This window comes from Seriola aureovittata, chromosome 14 (genome assembly GCF_021018895.1).
Source record: "Seriola aureovittata isolate HTS-2021-v1 ecotype China chromosome 14, ASM2101889v1, whole genome shotgun sequence".
Classification (NCBI taxonomy): Eukaryota; Metazoa; Chordata; class Actinopteri; order Carangiformes; family Carangidae; genus Seriola; species Seriola aureovittata.
This window is the reverse complement of record NC_079377.1, coordinates 11,521,212-11,545,143: the sequence shown is the minus strand read 5'-3', so window position 1 is coordinate 11,545,143 and position 23,932 is coordinate 11,521,212. Positions and strand designations below refer to the sequence as shown.

At 42.3% G+C, this 23,932-nt stretch overlaps 1 protein-coding gene across 22 annotated transcripts in view; it reads right to left on the bottom strand.

The window, feature by feature from the left end:
* dst (dystonin) overlaps positions 1 to 23,932 on the bottom strand; it is a 100,962-nt gene that overhangs the window by 59,325 nt on the left and 17,705 nt on the right. For 14 of the 22 annotated variants that reach the window (XM_056394930.1, XM_056394915.1, XM_056394921.1 and 11 more), the window contains 27 exons: positions 21,270 to 21,331; positions 18,443 to 18,532; positions 16,506 to 16,604; positions 15,222 to 15,299; positions 14,141 to 14,233; positions 7,916 to 8,082; positions 7,672 to 7,784; positions 7,399 to 7,505; positions 7,187 to 7,306; positions 6,687 to 6,782; positions 6,447 to 6,574; positions 4,854 to 4,947; positions 4,607 to 4,761; positions 4,049 to 4,517; positions 3,809 to 3,937; positions 3,584 to 3,661; positions 3,334 to 3,495; positions 2,938 to 3,042; positions 2,631 to 2,726; positions 2,427 to 2,552; positions 2,182 to 2,334; positions 1,929 to 2,083; positions 1,644 to 1,770; positions 1,341 to 1,524; positions 554 to 711; positions 279 to 457; positions 43 to 181 (listed from right to left, as the gene is read on the bottom strand). In XM_056394930.1, coding sequence (XP_056250905.1) covers positions 43 to 181; positions 279 to 457; positions 554 to 711; positions 1,341 to 1,524; positions 1,644 to 1,770; positions 1,929 to 2,083; positions 2,182 to 2,334; positions 2,427 to 2,552; positions 2,631 to 2,726; positions 2,938 to 3,042; positions 3,334 to 3,495; positions 3,584 to 3,661; positions 3,809 to 3,937; positions 4,049 to 4,517; positions 4,607 to 4,761; positions 4,854 to 4,947; positions 6,447 to 6,574; positions 6,687 to 6,782; positions 7,187 to 7,306; positions 7,399 to 7,505; positions 7,672 to 7,784; positions 7,916 to 8,082; positions 14,141 to 14,233; positions 15,222 to 15,299; positions 16,506 to 16,604; positions 18,443 to 18,532; positions 21,270 to 21,331 — 3,662 coding nt within the window. The remainder of the gene's footprint in view (positions 1 to 42; positions 182 to 278; positions 458 to 553; positions 712 to 1,340; positions 1,525 to 1,643; positions 1,771 to 1,928; positions 2,084 to 2,181; positions 2,335 to 2,426; positions 2,553 to 2,630; positions 2,727 to 2,937; positions 3,043 to 3,333; positions 3,496 to 3,583; positions 3,662 to 3,808; positions 3,938 to 4,048; positions 4,518 to 4,606; positions 4,762 to 4,853; positions 4,948 to 6,446; positions 6,575 to 6,686; positions 6,783 to 7,186; positions 7,307 to 7,398; positions 7,506 to 7,671; positions 7,785 to 7,915; positions 8,083 to 14,140; positions 14,234 to 15,221; positions 15,300 to 16,505; positions 16,605 to 18,442; positions 18,533 to 21,269; positions 21,332 to 23,932) is intronic. The other 8 variants (XM_056394920.1, XM_056394934.1, XM_056394936.1 and 5 more) reach the window with 2 other exon arrangements.

The window sequence follows — 23,932 nt, the reverse complement described above, 5'->3', positions numbered from 1 at the left end:
TTGCCAATGTCGGCGAAGGGTTTTACCCAAACAGTGCATTACCTTAAGTGTTGAAATGACAGTCTCAATGGACTTGACATCAGAGTTCATGGCATCTTCCTCATAGAGTTTGGATTCATAGGCTTTAACTAGTGCCTCTGCACTCTGGCTGTGCTTCACCACCAAGCTCACAGTTTTCAGTCTGTGAAAGAAGAAAAAAAAGAAAAGAGGAGCGTGTCTTCAATTCATCTACTAAATGCCACTATAATTCTTTGGGGACAATGAAAGGAATGTCTTACTTGTCCATATAAATGGAAGACATGGAGTACACTTGGCTCATGCTCTGAACGAGGACGGTTAGTTCGGACGAAAGCGTCGGCACAGACGGGGAACCTGCCGCCTGTCTGAGGAACAGCTCACACTTCTCCTTCATGACATCCAGATCCTCCTTCAGTTTATTCAGCTCTGCTGTTTTCCTCTGGGTGGTGGAATGTAAGAAAATCATCATTAATGTAACAACACCAGTAAGTTCTTCAATGTGTTACGTGTTAATTACTGACACCCAGACGTGTACCTCATGCTCCGTGATGCGCTGCAGACTCTGCTCCAGGTCATCCCTCTCGAGTGGCGTGCGGATTTGCCTGATCAGGTGTTCTTCATGGGCCTCCAGATGCATGCGGAAGTTGCGTATTTCTGAGATGTAATTGTTGTACACAGACTCCTCGTGTTCCTCTGTTACAGAGAAAATATACTTGGTAAGAACACTAACATGAGAGCATGACATTTCTTTGGAGTTTCAAACAGTGACAAGATGATTTTGTTGTATTTTTTTTAAAACTGCCAATGCCAAAGTTTGTCTCCGTCTGAAAATCACAACTACAGACAATTACACATGATAAAACAAAGGGAGTGTTAATCCTGCGTACAGTGTTGACTCACACATGAGCTGGCAGTAACAAGTTCACCTCTAGGTGGCATCATTATAGGGCCTTTTGCAATGAGGTGAAGTCATACACAAATGAAGGAAATAAGATGAGAACCTTTTTGTGAAAAGGGGAGGTGCATCTATGTAAATGAATGTGTCTCTGTTTATCTACACAGATCTATGTAATATCACAACATAACATTAAAAGTATTCAGTATTTTTTTCTCCAGGTATCCCACCCTATCAAAAACCCATGACCACACACTAACAACGTCCCAGTGTTTGCTTTACTTCACAGCAAAGCCAATCATCTCTATAGAAACTGATTTAAGGCTTAAATGGCTTAAAGTGCCATGTGTTTCCATCGCGTCGCTGTGTTCAGTTTTACAGCAGCAGCTCCTTGTTGGGAGGGACTGAAAGGGAATCGGAGCCTTGCCTCTTTCCGCAGATCTGAGCAGTTCCTGGTAGTAGTCCTTGCAGGCTGCGACGTCTCTCTCGAGCTGGGCGCAGTCTGCCACTGTGAACACCTCAGACTCCTCGCTGTCTTCCAGGAACTCGTCGAAGTGGGACTGTAGGTTGCTCAAGACCTGCTGATGCTCACCTGGCAACATGGTCTTTATCTGGATTAGTTAGCGAAATGAAAGTGGAAATAAAACAAACACGAACATGTTTATTAGAATGATCATCAAAAATGTATCTGATTATCGAGAAGAGTCGTAAAAGGAAAAAACAAACATACTGAGGCCACGTTCCAGTTGCGAATGGCTCGTATATCAGCCATTAGATAATGCCAGGACACCACGCTCTTCATGTTGATGTGGGAGTGGTGCCACAGCGCCAGGACATTCTGGTATAACTGCTCAGTTCTGCAGGATGAGGCAAGAGGCATTAATAATGTATCCCAACTCAGCCGGGTCACCGCAACGTGCGCATTCAGGGGCATTTGAACTCTCGAGTCAACTTTATATTTAGTGTAATTGCAGTGTAGGAAACTCAACGCACAAAATGAACCCCAGTGCCTCACCTTGTTGCCATATCAACAGCCTCTTTGTTGGGTGGAGGCACAGTGAAACACACAGAGGGCACCATGGCCTCATTCCCTGCTGGGTTGATGATTTTCCACTTGGCCCGGTGAGAGTTATTGGCCAATACGCACTCGTCTTCTTTGTAAATAGTGATCTGAAAGAGTGGGGATAAGACACACGGTACAGATTTTGTATGACACTTTGAAATAAACTGAAATGAAATGTGGCGCAATACAGCGCGGAAAGCTGTACCTCTATTTGACGATAATCACAGATGGCTTTTACAGGGAGGGAGGATCTCACAGGGCTCCCAGGGTTCCTGGGTCTGAGCTGCACAATGTTTTTGGCCCTGCCCACTAAACCAGCCACCGTGCTGCGGTACTGAAGGAGCTGCTCTTTCTCATCCTAGGGACACACAACACCAGTGCAATGTTTTTTTTTCTTTCCTTTATTTACCTTCACATACATGCACACTTTATATCTTTCCATCAGTTTACCATGGACTCCTGAATGAGGTCCTCCAGTCTGTGCAGGCTGCTCGTTCGGTCACAGCTGTATTTCCTTTGAATGGCATCTTGCAGGCTCTTAAGGTAGTCTATGGACTCTTTGGCATCACTGAAAAACTGCACAGGGGATAAGAATGAGAAATCGTCTGCGTCTAACAAAAGCGTCTTTTCTGCATTAACGAAGCAGCAGCTCACCTCAAAATAAACAGCATTCTCCTTGAGATGCTGTTCCACGCACGAGCAGAGCTGTAAAATCCAGCTCCACTGCGTCTGCATGGCGGCTCTGTACGCCTGGAAGAGAAGTGACGCAGAAAAAATATAAACACACAATATCCAGGTGTAATAGCTGGAAAATTACAAGCTGAAACAGGACTTCACAATCTTTTAATCATAGTGCGGCAGCTGTATGCAGGGTGGAGACTCTACCGCTGTTCCCAATGTAATTGTCATGCTGACCGCAGCGCTGAGAACAGAGAGACAAAAACAAAAAAAAAGGGCTTACTTCAATAGTTAGTTTGGCTGGGTGGTTCTTGTGCATAAGGCGTTCTGCCTTGTCCTGCACAGACTTGATCGTGTCCTCCTTTTCATCCAGCTCCCTCATCAGGTCCTGTATAAAGAAATTAAGCTGAGTATCTCTGACATCCAGCTGCGGCAAGTGACCATTCACTCCATCCTCTCAGACGATCTCATATCCTGCCTCGCACGGCTGAGCGTGAGGCTAATCACTCCGGCCACAATGTGAAGACAAATCCCTTCACTGACACGATTGTTTGCTTAAATGAATGCAGCTGAAACGCAGCCAATCCTCTACAACCAAAACAAGTGCCCGAGCAAGTCTTTGTTACTCTGTCTGCACGGGGGGGATTTCACAGATTACAGTTCATTAAAAGACGCTTACGGCATGGTAGTCTCTTTTCTTGGAGATGTTGCTGTTGCGATCGCTCCAGTCAAAGGCGACCTCCTCCTCCTCCTTCTCGTTCAGCCAGATGAGCTCCTGAGTCGCCTGAGACACAAAGTCGTGCAGGCTTTCCAGGTGGCTCTGTCGCTCTCTTGAACAGCTCTGAAACGAGCAGGCATCCGTGTATTCAGACGACAACGAGCATTTCCACAGCAGCACAGATTTTAGATTGTGACTTCTGCGAACTTACCAACAGCCTCTCGTACTGCTTTTCTAGTGTGTTCAGTTTGTCTGAATAAGTTAGCTTCAGGGGAATGGTCATCTGAATCTGAGAGAAAAAAAGAACATGTTTTTGTTGTATTTTTAGTTTCCTCTTCAGGATTTAAGATTTAATTCAGAGAATGGAGCAACTAAATTCAAACTCATTAGAGTTTAGTTTTGATTATAAAACAGAAAGAAACTAAAAAATCCTTACTTCACTCAGTTTGGCATCTTTAAGACTCATTTGAAATTCTTCAATGGCTCTATGTACACTTTTGTGGTTCTCTAAATGCAACTCCACACTTGGCAAATCAGATCCCCACTCTGAACGGTCCAGCTGCACCTTTTAAGACGGAAAGGAGAAGAAAAAAAAAAACAAATTCAAAATATTTAGTATCTTATTTTACAATCAAAGCCACGGTACATTATAAATAAACTGGTGTTGGCAGCTCACCTGCATCTCTTCCACCCAGTTCAGCAGGTCCTGAACATATTTCATGTTGACCTCCTCCTCGGTCATGTTGGGGTCTGCCAGTGAGGATTTCTGTAAGGGCTTGCGGATCTGCATGTGTTTCAAATGCCTGAGGCTGCCTGGGTCCATGCCGCCACCGCCCCCCATGTAGCTCTGGACTGAAGCAGGCTGCAAGCCGGGGGTCAAGGTGGGGGTCAAGGACGGGGTCAGGCACGGTGTAAGGCTAGAGGTGAATGTGGAACCAGGGGTACCTAACCCCCCTGGGGTGAGTGCAGGAGTGAGGGCTGGTGTCAGGTTTGTGCTGATGTTCTGGGAGAAGCCAGAGTTCAGGCTCTGTGTGATGCCAGAGATCATCATTTTGGTTTGTTCTGTTGTCAGAGTTCGGCCTTTGCTGTACACAGAGGAACACTCAGCTCTCAGGGTTAGAAGGTCATCCCGGAGTTTAGATACCCTGTGTTGAAAAAGGAACAACAATATGAGTCATCGTAACGTATGAGAATATTCTGTGTGTTATTTTTGCAAGGGGATCTAATTTTGTACCTCTGGACTAGTTGATCCGCAAAGGGGAATTTCCCATCCAGGAGAATTTGGATATCCACCACTTGTTGTCTGAGGATATTCTCGCACTCTAACAAGTAGCCAGCAATCTCTGCTTCATGCAGGAACTGAATTCCTGACTCAAGACGTTTTGCATCCTGAGCAGATGGGGAAAAAAACCAGACTTAAAAACTCAAGACAAACAACGTACACTCAGTTATATTTTGTTATAACTTCTAAGAAAACTTACAGACTGCAGGGCCGTCCGCGCCAACGCCAGCTTATCCTCCCCGTTAACACAGTCCCGCTGGACCCGGTTGGCAATCTGCTGTAACATCTCAAGCCTGCAAAAAAAAAAAAATAATGACGGAAACAAAATATATGTTATCACTTTCGATAAGAACTAAAAAGCTTCACAAAAGCCACGCACGCACACTGTAACCTCACCTGGATCCATAGGCAATGCTGTTATTGAGAAAGACTGAGCTGTTAATTCGGAAAGGCTCAGTGAGGACGCTGTCATTGGAGCCACAGCTGGTGAAGCTGCTGTTGCTAACAGATGAGATCCCGCTAAAATAGGCCATCTTACTTCTAAACAGTTATTGCCACTCCCAGCCGCTGAAACGATCACCTTCTCTCATCTTAAAGATCCCTCTGGAAGAAAACCCAGCCTCGAGCTCACCTTTACAGTTCGACTGCAAAGCGTTCGCAGTCTGAACTGATGGAACGACTTTCAACCTCCTGATATTTATAGTGTCGCAGCCAGGTAAGGAGCGTGTAAAATGAATCCCACCCTGACATAATATGCTGCCCTGAGGGGATAAAAATTAAATAACAGGTTGAGACAGTACTCCTTTATAAGAGCTGAGACTGTATAAAAGAACTGCCAAACTGCACTTAATGCCAGTTTTCACCACACCTAGCATTAATGCTGTAAATATGATGTGTTTATAAACCACAAAAGCAGGAACGGAGATGTAAACTTGTGTAAACTATTGTTAACAGACAGTTTCCATAGAAATAAGATCGCCTCTGCAAACAAACGCTGATGGAAAGAGAACACCAAATAGAGTTCAAAAACTTGACCAAGCTTGCCATTAGAAAGTTGTCACCCTGTATTATATCAGAAAACATCTTTGATTCAAGCAGGCTGTGACGTGAAATCCACCTTTTATGTTGGTAACCTTTGTAAGTTTCTGCCTTTTCAAAGTAACTAGACACTAGATCCATCACGGAGCAACTGCTTTAACGTTCTGCAGTTCATGAATGAAGATTCATTTGCTTCCTAATGATTTTTGCAAATCATCTGTTACAGTGGAACAAACTGCGCACTTTGGCTGCAGTAAATCTAACCCGGCAACACTGCGCACAACATAGATATGTTGATAGGAACCTTATCATAGAGGGCAACAGCTCAGTGAGGGGATTTCTATCACACTCATAAAACACTAACATGAGACACCGTCCGTCTGTGTCTGCTTTCAGTAGAGACATTAGTGAGCTTGCAATACGACACTGGAGCACTCCGGCCTCACAAAATGTTATGCTGACTCATGTAGCATCTTTGCTCCTTTATCTATATACCGTACATTTCACTGAGATAAACAGCACATTATCCAAATGTTTCACGGCTTAGATCCCAGTGTGTGGCCTCAAACACACATGTCGTCATATTAAGCACCAGTTACGTAATAAATAGCGTTAGTGAAATAGTGATCTTTGGTAGATAAATAACCCATAATATTAGGTAAAAAAAAAAACAAACACTAAACATTACTCTCTCAATCACATTATGATAGGCCAGGACAGATAAAGTGTTAATATGCTCAGTGCCTCTGCATACCTCTCCACCTCGGGCCTCAGGCTCTTCTCTCTTTCCAGCATGGCAACAATTAATTTTCCCCATTCCTTCTCCACATCGTTGGGGTGATGACCCGGGGGCAACTGAATACGTCCAAACTCGATCCACATCTGAAATCGACACCGCAAACATAAGATTTTGTCATTATAACATCGTTTAAGACTATCAACGCTGCAATGGGAAATATAAGCGGCATGCTCTGCTGTTTTTGCGTTTACATACCTCGAGCATCTTGTAGAGATTTTTGATTTTTGTCTTCTCGTTCTCTTTCAGTGGGATTTCGTGTTCTTTAAACTGCAGATACTGTGTATAAAGTGCCTGTAAAACAAAGCAGAGGTTACGCTGAAAATGTAGTTTTTTGGGTTTTTTTGTACCACAAAGAATCAGAATAGATATTAACTAGGAGGAAGATCTGTCAATATTAGTCCACACTCTCTACTCGTCTTGAAATCAACTGCGTTAAAGTGCCGTCGTTGTTAGAGGCTATCGATCTCCTGCAGCAAACGGATGCTGCTGCTCCCTCACATCCATCAATATCACTTTAAGTCTCAGTTACAGCAGATAAACTTTTGAAGCCGGCAATTATCCTTCTCCTTTGAGGCATTACATGCGGATTCTAAGCGCTCTATAAAATGAGACAGCTGAAGTTCAAGGGGTAAATTAAAAGTTAATAATAATGACTAAAATCTACAAAATGGGGTTTATTTGTTGCGGTACGATACCTTGAGTTCCACAGGGCTGTTGGGGAATGATCTGTCTGACATTATGGCCACATTGTGTTTGATCCACTGGCTGAGGTATTTGATCATGTTCTGGTACTCCACCCATTTGATATCCACATCCTGTTCAGATCAAAAGGATCATCAGCAACAAAACACTTCTCAGCACTTTCACTCTGGGTGGAGTTGCTGAGGGACGGACGCCATCGACTTACATTAGGATTGATTCCCTCAACACCGTCAGGTACTTTGGGGAAGGCGTCGTACAGCGTTGAGACGTATGTGATGACTGATTTTTCATCCGGTGTCTGAACATCTACGTCTGATGAATGAGGTGAAAAAAAAAGAAAAGGGTCACATATGAGCTGTACTCAGTGGAATTACTCCTCAAGCCAAAATCCGAGCTTCACTCCAACATGATTTGAGGTGTGTGTTTTTTTTTTTTTTTTTGGAGCCAAATCAAACACGACTGTATATATGGGTCTCACCCTCAGGGTCCAGCAGCCTGGCCACCCCCAGCTGCTCGGCTACACCAAACGCGTGCTCTAAATTTGATCTGTTGGTCTGTGTGGACACGCGGCTCATGTCAACAAGGTCTGGCCTACAACAGAAAGAGACGGAGAGAGAAAAAGAGACTTGTAAGCAAAGTATGACGAGACAATAATGACAAGGTAACACTGGGAAAACAACACATTAGAGCTGAAGGAATAAAAGTAAAATCTTTGTGTGTACCTGTATTTATGAATGATGGCGTTGAATAGCCTCCCATCCCTCCAGGAGGTTGTGAAGTTTTCACATCGGACGCCTACATAGCCATCTGTGATCTGCTTGGACCAGAGCAGCAGCCTCTCCTTGGCTGTCATGTCCTCGGACTCCCCTGTCACATGGATCTCCGAGATCTGTCGCCAAGAGAAAAAGAAAAAAGTGTTTCAAAATGTGCTGACGTGAAAATGTGCAGGTAAGGCCGCTTGGTCGAGAGACACAGAAAAGACCTTACCTTTCACCAATTTGTCTATTTTATGATATAAAAAGCAAGATATGCAGGAGTGGTAACAATATCAGAAAATGTGACAGCAACACAAATTACAGCTGTAATAAAAAACTAATGCGTTGAATCAACACCTCTATGACTAAGCAAAGGATCAACACCACTATGACTCAGCAAAGGAGCAACATGTTAAACCTAAAGTTAGGGTTTATCATACAGAGAAATATTCCTGTAAATAATAAAATATAGATGTATTTTATTTCACATCTGACAAGAATCAGAGGTTCTTCATCCAACACATGAAAAGCTCTGTCCGTACTTTAAACACGGAAAATTTCAGCGAGCAAGTTAAAAGATAGAGCCGTGTAATAAATCACCCAACAGCTTTACAGCACACGAAACGGATGAAGAGCACGATGACGTAAAAGAAACAGCGCCACGTCAGGTAGGAGAGGATAGGATGAACTTTATTAATCCCCAGCAGGGAAACTGGTTTGCCACCACAGACAGAGACATATACACAGAATCAATGCAACAACAGTAAGAGTCAGTGAAAAACCAAGTATGTAGCTGATAACAGGATGAAACGCAAGCTCGTAAATACCAAGAGTGAAAATGTGCCAAAGTAAACTGTATGCAGACAATAGCAAGCATAGGTAACTGCAGCGCACTATGAATGAAAAGGTAACCGCGTCAACGTTGGCCACAGGAACAAAAGACGTCCTTGGACCTTTCAATGGAGCCAGATGCTCCTGCTGCTCTTTATGAAGCTATTGTGGAAGGGAGGGTCATCCTGCGACAGAACACCATACTACAATTCAAGACATCTTAACAAGCCTCAGGCCTTTGTACTTTATTTTCCGGTAATACGCATGTCAAGCGGCCGGAAATAATTCTGTTTGCCATGCAATACATCTTGAAGAGTTTGTTCCTGTTTCCCATATCACAGAAAAATATCACCATCAATCGTGAAAACAACAGTGGAAAGCAGAAAAGCAGTAACAGTCACGCATACAACACACAAGATTAATCTGCCACTTCTTTTTCTCAATGAATCAGAAAGTGAAAAACGTCCATCAGAATCTTCCTGACCCGAGTTTGTTTTATTCAACCGGCATTTCAAAACCCAATGATAATTTATTTACTATCACACATCAAATCATCACACAATCAGTTGTCAAATGAATTGCCAATTCATTTTCTTCCAATCAACTAATCAATTAATCGCCTAATCTTCGCAGCTCTACAACAAAAAGCTTGGACAAAGTTTACACACACACAAAAAATATCACCATCCTGTAGAAAACCTGAAACATTTCTACACAACAGGCCAACAGCCACAGACACAAGGTTGATTTGGTCCTTTAGTCCATTCAGCAGGGATCCTGAAATGACAACTCTGGCAGTAACTGAGACATCTTGAACAAGGGATGATGAACAGCTCAAGACAGCATAGGCTCAACCCTCCTGCGACCACGCTGAGTAAATAAGTTAAAGAGCTGAACCTGACTTCTGCTGGACAGGATGAGGTTTCCATACCACACCACAATAAAAAAATAAAAATAAAACAGATCCAATCAGACTGGGATAAAACAAAGCCATCATGGAAACATAAACATGTTTCTAAGATAATAAAGGTGCTTTTTTTTTCTTTCTTTTTTTTTTTTTTTTTTTTTTACAAACAAAATTGACACATTAGATTCAAAATGCAGATAACCAATAACCGCCCTGAGATATTTGTAATTATCAACCAGACATCATCAGCATTTTGTGCCGATTTACATACAAGGAGTGGCAGCCATTAATGTAGAAAATATAAAGAATATATCCACTATAATATCAAACATACTGTAACTACATAACAAATATAACTATTCTAGTGAGATCAGTAATTAGGACAATTAAAACAAGCCTTTGTGGTGTAAATACATTATTGAGATATAATTAGGGTATAAAATTAGGTAATGGGTTAAGTAGTTTAACAAAATGAGCAACTTCTTTATTCTAGCATATGTTTTCACTGTAGTACTTAAATACCATTATTTACACACCGCACTTGCAATGTTCAAATTACATTATACCCCAGTCGAACCCCTTATTAATCCATCATGAATCACACACGTAAATGCTATAAATAACACGTTCTTGGTTTACCTCGAGTTGCGTGGAAATACATTTGGCAGGAGCTGGAGGATGTTCTACGTAACCAGAGCAGGTGTAGGCCCTCCGTCTCCTCCTCCTGTGTGCTTGAGAGTCCCATATAATCTTGGCAAACCTTTCCTCACTCCCAGGTCTGTCATTACCCCTCAGAGTCCGTAGCATGTGCTCCACTGCTCCAAAGCTCACAGCCCTCCTCAACTGGCGCTGTAGCAGCTTCTTCACCAGCAGGCCATCCTTGGCTGAGACACCTCTGGACGTTGTGTTAATACAACGAAGCTTTTCTTCTACAAAGGACCTGCTTCTGTCACCGTCTGTCTGCTCTGTGGAAAACCTTCCCAGCCTGTACGCTAACCTCTTGCCGAGAGGCTGATTATTACGATCTCTGAGGATTAAAACTGGTACCTCTCCGACATAGACGCCTTTGCTGATGCTGTCCTGCCTGAGTAGAGGATTCTCCACCTCTGATGGTTTATCCAGCAATTCTTGGTTCCCCCCTGTGCTCCCATCCGGGCCATCCTGAAGCTCGGCACTGTCACAGATGTCCCCACTTGCAATGGCTTCACTTCCACGACTCCTGAGAGATCCAGCAGGCTGAAATTCCCCGGATTTCCTCTTCTTCCGTTGAAAATAGCGTCGACCTTTTTGCTCTTTAGACTCAGGGTTCAGAGGGGCTTTCTTGGGGTCAACATAACATTCCTCTTTAGGGCCTCGAACACAGCCACAGATGTTTCCCATGGCTGACAGTCAAATAGTCTCTTCCCCATCGACCGTGTCAGAGCCGCTTTCAGGCAGAGTATCGGGTGAGGTCCAGCTGATCCGAAGAGCCAGTATCCCGCTGACAGAAAGCCATGTTCACGCTGCGCAACCAGCGCACAATGCGCGGTGACAAACAGCCTGGCAGCCAGACATAAACCTCGGCTTCACCCAGAGCAGAGTTGGCTTTTCCCTTTCGTTGACTCTCAGAGACTCCCAGCTGAGAACTGGTCAGCCTCTCTCTCTCTCTCTCTCTCTCCCCCTCTCTCTCACTGTATTTCTCTCTGGCTCGCTCGCTCTCTCTTGGGTCTCTCCTCTGACACTGGAATCCTTTCTGACCTTTGAAACATTTCTCTGGCTTTGCTAATCCAGCACAAACACCATAAATGCACATACAGACGTGCCCCACGTGTTCGCAGCCCTCAGCTGAGCAAGAATGAAAAAGACTTGTGGACAGACCTGTTCTTGGGGCCGGCTGGTCTGCTTCATCTACAGTAAACATGCGCATGTCACAGCCGCTACTTGGGTTTCCTAATATTTGTGTCTGGGACGAGGGGTGAAGGGAGGACAAGGTTTAAAGTGCTAGAGGATGCCAGCTGATGGCCACCTATTATGCTGTGAGAAATTTTGGCTCAGCAAGTTTGGCTGCACGAACCAGACAGAGTCCCAGCCGGTCAGAGGGGCTTTGAAAAACAGAACAGCGTGGGTCAACGAGAGCGGCAGAAGCAGAGGCAAATCCGAGCTGGACAACAAAGTGCTTTCACTTTGTCTATTAATCAAGCCACGTACAATGGCAAAGCCAGAGGTGGGGCGTAAGGACAATGGTTTGAACAAACACTATTATCTGAGCAGATCACCACCGCCGCAGTTCACAAGGGGGCAAATGCTCTGACTAGGAAGTGATTCACCGTGTAAAACCATCACAACACTTAGACGATAACATTGCCCGACAAAGTGTGGCACAAGCCCAACTGCAGAGGTGCGTGTATCGATACTTTTGAAATAAGTAGGATGCGAAAGATTGAATATAATGCCACCACACAGCTCCACTAAATATAACCGTGTCACCGTGAGCTCACAATATCTGAACTTCATGAAGTTTCCCTAAAGGTCAAAGTCACCTGACAGCAAACACAGTTCAAACTCCTGCTTCTATTTATGGCCAGCTTATGGTCAAAATATTGAGCGGTATTACTGCAGTATTAAATGATGTCTGCGCATGTTATATTTCAGGAAAATGATCATATGATTTATAGCCTTGGGTGTTACAGTTTATTTTTGCAATGACAATGTTATAACAACAGAGACCGACTGACATGAGTGAATCATGTGTTGAGTGAGTGACAGAACAAGAGACGTGGCACAAAGAGACGGTGACTGTGAATCAGGGCAAAACAAACAAAATATGCACAGACACGCCTGACAGCAGTGCTATGTCACCGGCTATGCTAACGTAAACACCACACTGCCCCCGTTGAAAATACAGTGTGAGCCCATTTGTGAAGACTACAACAATAATGAAATCAACTTCTTATCTGTACAGGCATGATCGAACAATGGCCAGTGTCTGTAATTCAAGACTTTAACAGTGAACCCAGCCATAGGGAAACAGCGCGCGCACACACACACACACACACACACTGTAAATACTCTCAGTTTGTATGAGTTCATATTAAAATATTAGCCCGCTGATATAAGAAAAGCACGTACAGTATGTTCCCAAAACAACCCCTGTTGTCTAGACGGAAACCGATTCGTGATACTTTCGGCAAAACCGGGCGTATAAAAGAATATGATATAAAAGCAGTGTTCAGTTTATACATGTGAATCTGCTGGCAACATATAAAAATTAGACAAAGCAGTACGCTGTGACTAAGGCTCAATACTTTCTCCTGACGTGCCCTGCTACCCTTCCAAAATCAAGAGGAAACAGGCCCAATCGCTTCTGGAGCGACTGCTCAAGGGCTTGCGTGAGACTGACAGCAGCAGGTGTTGGCTTTATCAGAGACGCTACCTGTCAGCGTGTTCGAGTGCATGCAAAATTATATTAGCTATTTTTTTTTTTTTTTTTCCCCGTCATTATTTCACAGAGTGCATTAGTCAGACAGATGCATGCTTGTTCTGAAATCACTGCGATCTCAATCAGAGCTGAAAGTCTACTGTAATATTCCTGTAAGTGACCAACAACTGAGTCGATGCCATGTGCAAGAGGGATATTAATAATCCAATGCAAGACAGTCAAGACTAAGACAGAGAGAGGGAGAGTAGGGGAGAGTGTAAATGAGAAGTAGTTTAAAGAATGAAATGTCTGCATGATACTGAACTGCAGTGGACACCTGGATCCTGGCATGCAAACACAGACCAACCCACTTGACATGATTTGCCTCAGAGAGAACATTCAGGGGGGAAACATAAACGTAGCACAGAGTACACAAGAATCCGCAGAGCATTTTGTCCTGTTAAACAAATTTAGACTAAAGTAGGTTTTGGGAAATAATGAATTACATAGAGTACAATACTTTTCTTTTGTGAATACCAGGATATTTCAGCTACTAAGAGGTACCTGATGTGAACTTGCCAAGTTACAACTTTAATCAAACATGATCTAAAGCCAGTAAGCAACGCTAACATCATATATTTCACAGCAGTCTCCAAGGAATAAAATTACAATAACAATGTTCTGCATGATGTAAGCTGCACAGCTTTGACACCTTGTGGTCAAAAGTAGAAACATCCACTTCATGGGTGTGGACTCACTGAAGGCCATTTAACACACTATTATGTAAGTCAATAACCGGCAACATGGATGTTTTTTTCTGTTGCCTTCAAATACATTTGAACTCCCACAATCCTCTGCTTTAAAAAGATATCTAACAGGTAAGTCAGATGTAGAGGTTTATACAAATTAACAGCCGTTATCAGTGTGAGCTCATCAGTTACACGTAATACAAAGAAATAAAAGTAAGTAATAATCCATTATCTGGGTAATAGATCATCTTAATTCCATGGCTGTTAAAAGCATAAGAATTTCCCGACCATAAGACGACAACACTGACCTGAAAGTGCAGAATTATGGTCCAGATCAGTCCCAGGGTCAGTTTTGGGTTACCGTCTGTGATGTCGTCATTCCTGATATTTACAAGTTTGACCTGAAGACAAGAAACACGATTAATACACACACGTTTACAATAACTCAAAGTGTAAAAGACCTGCTCTTGAGTTTCTAAATTATGGTATTTACCATTATATTTGTGTTGTGTATTCAACATAATAAAGGTGAACGTTCCCTGTACTGTGCCCATGTTGCCTCATAGGCCTATTGTTTAAAATGCACCACAAGGTGGCACAATAGTCATTATATGGTTGTGGAAGAACAGTGTTATGGTCCGCACAGTGTGAGGCTGAGGTGATTGAGAGAGCATGTTTGCTACTGATTAAATGCTATAAACCTGCCAGGACTGCTTTATCTGCTGCTTTATCAAAGTGAGAAATGATGCGTATTTAATGACGTCCTTCACTTAAAACAGAAACGGAAAGCAGAGTCTGATCATAGTGTTGGTTTAATATAGAGATAATGAATTTCTTCCTCCTGTGCCAGCCTGATCATCTTTAATAACTGTGACTTCCAACATCTTTCTACGGAGGATGCGTGGATGTGTCTGGTATGAACTGTAGCTAAAACAATAGAACAACTCATTTGTGACCATCTATGAATCCTTTGTCTCGAGCCTTACGTCACATCTGGCTGTGGCTCAGCCAGGCTGTGTTCTTCATCACATCCTGACTGAGGTGGGGGAGGGGAGGGCAAATTTGAAACCCCACTGATGGGATTTGTAGTCAGCGCTCCTTAAACGCTGCTACTAGCTCCTTAAATGCTGCTATTTACTACTAGTGGCAAATGAACATAAAAGAATCTGTCACAATATTGAGCTGGATATGAATCCATGGCAGCATAGGAAAGGCAGAAAAACGTGTTTTTGCTATTACATCACTGAATCAAATCTGACAGCAGGCTGATTTCCAGTAGTTTAATGCTTTGAAAGGTTTATGACAAAATTTTGGCTGAAATTTATTTCAGTCCTGAATCAAAAATGTGACCGCACAAGAGTTTGAGAGGACACTCCGACTGATTCTTACCTGCCGCCTCTTCAAATAATCCAGTGCTATTTGTACATTCTGGAGTCTGTGGAAGCGCATCCTCCCTCTCTCCCGAGGCTATGGACATAAAGAGGGAAGAGGAGCCATGCATGGTAATCAGGTTCTTCTCAATATCACAGAACAAATTACAAAAATGATTAGTGGCATAGAAGACGCAGGACATCAGGACATGCTTTTAGGTTCTTACCCGCTGATCTGGTGAGGTAAAGACTTAAAAGAACACACACACACACAAAAAAACTCTACCAATAACAGGAGCATCCATTCCTGCAAGTCCACTCAAAATCTGTGCATACTGTACATATAATCTACCATCCTAGAACATTTTCCACCATTTCCACCTCCACAAATTTGCTCTGAACTTGCTATAACAGATTAAGTAACATAACCTGCTCGATAACCCGCTCTGACAGCCAAAGGTGCAATTGAAATATATTTACGCTCAGTTCTCGGTGCTGTAAAATGTCGTATTATGTGATCTTGTGTGGCAAAATGCACGTGGACGGTCAGGGGCCACAGCGTGAGGTAATGAAATGGAAAATGCACTCAAGCCGGGGTGCAGCAGCAACGGCAAAAGACTTGTGCCGCATTCAGCCATATCTCTACGCTGATGGTAGGAAGAGGATGACGAATCCCGCTCATCTCAGTAGCAAAGCAACAACACTTCATAAAAACCCATGTCTTTCATTCGGTGAGTGTCATTCACTTATGAAGCCTTCTGCAAAAATACTCCAAAGCAGCGGATGAGAAGTGTCCTGATGCTCACGCAGGTTCGGAGCACTTTGACTGTATGGTTCAATAATGTGCAGAGTTTTTTTTTTTCTTTTTTTTTTTTCTTTGCAATTTATTACATCTTTTTTTTGCTAGGCCAGTATGCCAGACTTCTTATTGTTTCCTCTTTTTTTTATTATCTCAAATATACTGTACGTTAAAAAGAAGATTTGAGCAGGAAGCTGCCTGGGTCTCTGGATCATCGCTATCATCTGGTATGTGAAACAAAGATTCTGACATTGTTTCCTGATCAAAAGAAGTGGCATTATGAAACATAACGTTCCATAGAAATCACAAATTTAGCAAATTGGAAAAAGGGGAAAATACTCTATAAGTGTATAGAGGAACTACAATATCTGCTAAAGCAATTAAGTGAGACTATACACAGAGACAAATCATACAGTGGGATTGTTTCTACACCTCTGTTAACTGGCCACAGCACGCTCTGAATTAGTTTGTTACAAGGGGGTGGAGGGGGTGAGCCACACGTACCCCCTTATCATCATCCACCGTGTCTCCATGCTGCTCAACTGCACATGCTTCTGTCCCACTCACCAACCGCAATGTCTTCAGAAAATCACGCTCCCTTGGCTTATCACCGAAAAGGCAACACATGGGGAAGAAAGGAGGACATGGACCATACACATATACACACACACACACACACACACACACACACACACACACACACACACACAGAAACACACGCACACACACAGCGGCCAAACCAAAGGAAGTTAGACAATGGACAGAAAACGATCAAAGAGTGGAGAACAGAAGATGGGGAAAGTAGGATGTAAACAGAAAATAGATAGCTGTTTAGAGGATGAAAGTTAGTCACAGTGGAGAGGGGGGTAACTGCTTGGGTTCCTCCTACAGGAATACATGCAGTTTAACTATATAGTAAGGGACATCACAGCATGATAACATTGTGTAACTTCACAGAGACTGTATCAGCATACTTCAATATAAGAGGAAAGAATGGCATGTTAAAAGAGATGAAAATACTACTGTAAATAACCTGCTTAATAACATGCAGCACATCAGTACCATGTGTCTTAGGCCAAAGCACTACAGCTACATCCACTGTGCAGCTACGTGCTCTATATGTGAGCGATTAGACACATACACATACTGAACTGTGCATGAATTCGAACCCATATGATTTCCTTATTAACGAAGTTAAAAAGGCCGTTGTTTACTTCCACCATCCCTATTTGTTAGGAAATATTGTAATATTTTCGGCTGAATAACAAAAGGGAAAAAGTGCCTCTAGGGGCCCTGGATTAACACATTATCAGATGATGAACCTAACTACAAACAAATTTGACTGATATCTGTGAAAGATTTTTGTTTCTTATAATTTCCTGCTCATTCCAAGTCTTGACTGACTGGAAATTGATTACACAGCCGTTACCGTGATCACTCCAGCTGTGCTTTAATCACCGTAACACAGCAGCTTCCTGCACTCACAAACACTGCTCATGATTGCATATTCAAGCTGGCTGTGTGTCCAGTGCAGTAATGTTTGTCCTTTGAGTGACTTTGTGTGCACAGAACTGCAGCAATGTACAACAAACAAGCATGGTAAAGTCCATAGCAAGTTATTCACTGTATTGTTATTTATCTTGTACAAACTGTTACATTGGTGCCTTCTCTACATACATACTGTATCCATGTAGGGTACTGTATTCATGCTAGCAAGTTAACCTTTGGCAGTTAGTGAGTTAAAAAAAAAAGCTAGTTAGCGAGTTAAACTTTGTTAATGACCAATTACTGGCTGCCAAGAACTTGCTGGAAACTCCAGTGGGCAACCAGAGAACTTTTCCCACTTGTTAGATTTCTCCCGATGTGTGTATAACAACTTGTTGTGGGTACCGTAGTTTATATCTCACTTGAGCATCACTGCTACAACTGTGGCTCAAAGTTCCCCATCTCTGCCTGTATTCTGACTGTACGCGCAGGAGATTTAAAGCAGGGCATACTATATCACCTTGTTTCATATTACTTGCACCTACTAGCACCGCAAAACTAATCACAGTGATTTGCACATCAGTTGGTTTCATTGATATCCCAGAATGGACAAGGAAGAAGAAATGAACAAACGAAAAAACCCGCATAGAATTTTGAGTAGGTTTCAGTGAATGCTAAATCACACAGGATCTGCTTACAGACCATCAAATCCCAGGATTCCCTCTTCCCTCCTACCATCAGTTACATAAGTCAGGGGGGTGGGGGGGGTCTATATGAAGAGGTTCTCTCACTGTCCTTCATGGTGTCTAATGACAATCTGAATGTTTTGTGTTTTCATGACACTGATCTCAATGGAAATTTTTCTGACTAAAATTTCAATAGGTTTGTTTTGAGCTCTTATCCCTTTAAGAAAAGCCGACCATGAAAACGAAGATGACAGAAAAGCATGAACTCACCAATGTGTCTCCAGACAAAACCTCCAGCAGCGAGATCAGGTTATGTCCATCTCGTAAGTCTTCGTACAGGTCATTTATATGCTTCCGTACCTGCAGACAAAGAGGAAGAAAGCAAAGTGTGAGCAAACTGAAGGTATCATTACTGCTTACAACTGTTAATACATACTGTTACACACTATAACAAATACCTTTAATCGACTACTGTACATATAATCAACGTCTTTGAGGACATTCTTACATCTGGCATAACTACACCTCACGCATTGCCTTTGATGTTTCTTACTTATGTCATTCATTCAACTTGGTGTTCAGTTTCCGGTTAAAAAACAGTTTCGGCCCACATTTTACAACATGATTGTTTTTTTTCCCTCACATTTCTCTCTATACTGAAATGCATATATCATAAAACACTAGGTAATAATTGCCCGGGCAGCATATCTTTGTGACACCTTATCTAAGCACTTGAGCAAGGCACTTAACAAGTCCAGTCCTCCCAGCAGGCCCATCTCTCCTTCCTGTCCTAAATACCGCGTGTCTGAAATCACGCTGCTGCCCGTTGACCTGCTTTCACACAGGGCTTTCAGCACTGTAATCCCACATAGCAGCTACAGCTGTGGAGCCAAAATAGACCTGCACCCTTATGTTATGGGGTCAGCCAAACAGTTCCCCAACTATTACTCAGCACCTCTGATTTCTCATGGACCATACGTGTAGCCTGCTGATAAAGACCTAACGGTAAGCTAAAGATGCCTGAAATACAGCTGTCAAAACCTGGCCGTCCAACGTGAAATAAAAGGCAAAAATCCAACAGGTTCAAACCCCTTTGGTTTTTATACACATGTTGTTATTAATCTCTGCAGCTTCATGTGCATGTGTCATATTTTTATTGCAGAACTGTAGAGATAAAATATAATTTCCTTCTTTCTTAAACCAAGATTGTGAGAAAGTTTCGTGGAACAGTTTGAGGTGCAGCCGGCACCTCGTGAAGGCAGAACTGGAACCAGTAGCTCCTTAGGGCCTCAAGCATCTTTCTAATTATTGTCGTATTGGCAATAATAAATGCATTCCAGTTTGAAAACATCACACACAAGTGTTCATAAAACTAGTCATCAGCACGGATCCATGGGAAGCCCAGTCCCTCATCAAGTAAAGACTGGTCTAATTGGCAGAGACCCTCTAACTTACCCTTCAGGACACCAAGCTTTGAAGATGATTATCAAAGAAACCCCCCCCCCCCCCCTCAGGGGCAAAACAGTAAATACAACATGGTAGGTAGAAAAAGAGAGGCCCACTGTTATGTAATAATTTAAGTCTGTTCACACTGTGGCACTTGATTTGCATTTCTGAGGAAGACTGGTAACGGGTTAGCTGCAGTGTAACCAGCTGTGGGGCTGGACCAGAGGTTTTGTTTTATAATGAACAATAAGAGAATAAGAGTCCACAGCTATATTATATTATAGTATTGAACAAATTCAAATTTTGATGTGATTATAGCGCTTGATGAAAAGTCACAGGACGATCAAAATTAAAGTTAGTCCAGAGGATGACATGTCTGAATTGAGACAACAGGAGATCATCACAGTCTGCAGGATTCATCATCTAGGAACAATGAATGTATCTTACACAGTTTCGGGCAAATCCATCTAGTTTATATTGAGATATTTCACTTCACATGTGAAATCTTTGCCCTGCTGGTGGGACTAGAGGAAAGGTCAGGGAATCGCCAGCATTATGAGCTTCATCCTTTGAAGGTGTACAAAGTTTTAATGGCAATCCATCTGCAAACTGCATCCATTTTCCAAAGCATACCATTAGTTTTTGATTGATTTCCTACCTTTCCTGCATAATTTGCATTTCAATATGGTATGAAAATACCAAGTACTGAATACTCTTTTTATTCCATTGAATTTACTGTCACATGGTACCGCTTTTGCAAGAATGGATGACGGACAATAAAAAAAAAAACTCATCTTGTTGAGACAGCTTGTGCAAAAGCAACCAATTTTCTACGGTTGATCATCGCTCTCACTGGCTCTATAACTGAGCACTGAGCTGCCCAACACAATAAGCCACATCTAGCCACTTTATTTTTGAGAGTTACTGCCAGGCTAGCTTGAAACGTTTCTGTTAGCTTGACCCCATTTTCTGCTCTCCACTTTTATCTGGCAAGCAAACGACTACTTGAAAGATGTCCAATTTTCAAGACATAATGCATCTAGTACCAACCAATTTCACGTCTAAAATGTATTTATTCTTTTTAAAGTCCCTTTAATTTAGAGGCTATATCACAGATACATGTTTATGTCTTACATACGTGTATGACACAAGAACCCCATAAAGTACAATATTACATTTGATTCCCAGGCAATGATTCATTTTTTTTAAGAAAGGCGTATTGGCAGTGACTTGCCAACGCTTGTCCGTCTGTTAATGTGTTTCATTAAATTCAATGGACAGATGAAAAAGCGGAGTAAGTGATTCAAATGCCTGAGTCAACAAAAGACAACCTGCTGCTGCAGCAACATAGCAGCACATGTCATACTAAATGACTTTTATCAAGCTTTAATAAGGAGGGCGGAATGTTAGCATGTTGGGACCTAACATGGTAAATGTTATTACTGTCAACACCTCTCTAATGGATTGTTTAAGTTTGAGGACAACGTTTTGCTGATCGTTGGAATTTTAACTATTATTTAGGTTTCATCTCTGTATTAGTGACTATAGTTTCCATATAAACACATAGGGCGCAAATGAGTTCGATTTCTAGATCAGCTTCCATATTATGAAATTCTAAATTAAATAGACAGGACAAACAAACTGTTCTTACCTTCAGCAGATGCTGGTTTATCCATTTTGTAAATGTCTTCTTCTGCACTCTGTCTCTTTCATCTGAGGAAGGGAGCAAGAACAGAAAACACGTCTTGTGATTTTTTTTCACTTTATAAAGCAATCATCAGAGGTGTACGGGCAGCACACTTTTTGTGAAGGTTTCTGGAGTAGCTTAATTCTCCTCTGTGTAAGCCGGTTATCTAGCCTATTAGGTTGCATGGCATTTAATGGCATACAAGGTCAGAGACAAATACAGAGGGCACAAATACATAACTGCATCTGTAGAGCATGTGAGAGCCTCGAGGTTTTGAAGCATTTCATTTTAGTAGCTAAATCCTCTGTTTCCTGTTGCAGACAGTCAGTTATTTATACTTTCATTGAAAGTGATGGAAGAACTAATGAAGACCTCAAGTCCCTGTGGCTGAAAAAGAAGGATGTTGTTACCCAGAGACTGAAATGGCATCACTCTTTCCTGCATGCTGCTGACCACATTATGTTTCTTGTTTCCCATCACCATAGCAACCACACTTCCTGCCACCAGTGACATATGTGAGACCAGGATGCGAATGGATGCAATAAAATAGGGAAAAAAAGTTTTATCCTTTTTTTTTTTTTCTTTTTTTTGCTCACTCATTTTTTTTTCTAGTAGTAGTATAATGAAGAAAAGGAACACCAGTTCTTACACTGCATCTCATATATGTTTTCTTTACAGTATTATGAGCAACTCATATTTTTTGTCACCGTATTTTCTTTAAGACTGTCCTTTATGCAGTGTCAGAGCACAGGAGGATTCATGCCAGCCACCACAACCATGACTCATGTCACGGCTGCCACGCCTCCCAGTATGACAGACACAACTCCTCTCAATTATCCCTCAGCGAACACCAAAAAAACACACACGCACAATCGATCACATCTACAACATCATCTGCCAACTAGGTCGCATTCAGTTCACAACAACTAGGTGGATGACAATCAGCATTTTCCTGAACTTTGACCACGGGACTTACAACACAGATAACATCCTCCCTTTAATTTTCCTCAGTGCGGATTACAAAATGAGTTTTGCTCAAGGATAACTTACCTACTATTAGTCATGAACGAGCACGGACATGAATAATCTCTCAAGGAAATGACAAGAAGCAGTAAGATTAATACTGACCCATGCAGCACATGAGAGTAACCAGGTGAGTCCTACGCTCCCTCTCAGTTTTAAGCGGGTACTTCATTCTCTGAACCAGCTCCCGAGGGCTGTCAAGAGGATCGTGGTTCAGGTAGACGGATGCCATGTGGATAAGCGACTGAGGAAGGAGTTACAGTCGCCGTCTTCTTGCCTGACTGCCTTGCTGCCTGCCTGCCAGCCTCTAGGGCAGCCGTGACTCCCTTTCTCATCAAGCTTCCAGAACGAGTTCTGTCAGGTTTTCCATCGCTACACACTATTTTGAGTTTCCACGCGGTTAAGTGTTTATCTAGCAGCAGCACTCAAAACCACACAAGAAATCAGTGCTTCTTGTAAAAGAAAATGAAGGGGGAAAAAAAAAAGAAGAAAAGTTCCTTGCTGACATGTTTAAGGAATGACTGCGGCAGGATACAGTTTAAGATGTTATTTAAGAGAAATGTACCATGATTTGTTCTGGCAGCATGGTACACTTGATTAAGGCTAATATCTTATCCTGTGTATCTTGAGCAATATAACCATGCGCAACTATATACTTTAATGTTCAAAGGTGAAAACATTCTCAGGTCATTATATTGTGCATCAGCAGAAACAACTGAGAACACATCCAGACAAATAACAACATCAACACTCTTCCTGAAGCAACCTGACCAAAAAAGGCCAAGCGATCTTTCAACACAAGTTATTCAGATCAGATTTTTTTAATGGAATTTCTACATTTGTTTTTTGATAATTTGTGTACCAGTTACATAAGGCAGTCACAGAAAACGAAAGCAGGCCTACCTCTGACAGGGTGGCATCTTTTTCATTTGACAGTTGCTGTGGGTGGTTATTCTTATATAACAGACCAGGCTGACTTATCATAACGCCTGAAACACACATTTCCAGGACAACAGGGGTACCTTAAGAGTCCTGTGACTGTACTCTGCAGATTTTTACATTTAGTTCATCTAAAAATAGTCCATGTGTAAAAGCTGCTGAGAATTAGAAAGTGGGTTGATCTGACAATTTATCATTATGTATGTTGGTCTAGATGAGGGCCTGACATGAAGCTGAAACATCACATAAAAGAAGGAACACTTTGGCCTGTCAAAGCAGTTCGACTAAGATGACTCACTAAACGTGATCAATTAAAGAATCCTACCAAATAAGGAAAGTAGTCTGTGATCACATCGAAACAGTGATGCAGCGAGAGGCCTTTACCCGGCAGTGCTGCTGTGTCATCGCCGATGCGTCCGTCCCTGTGACTCTACAGTAGAGCTGAATCACAGAGAGAGATAAAGCAGTGCAGTCTGCAGTAGGATACCAATTTGGTTTGTAATGCCCATATCTAAGCTCTCTGCTGCATAATATATAAACCTCCACTGAAAAACTCATTAATATAGATTGGCCGGGCAAGTATTCAGGGAAACTCTCCAGCTCAGATCAAGGACAGGCTGAAACAGAGTGCTATCAGATGTGGTCAACAATAGGCTGCTGTGCTT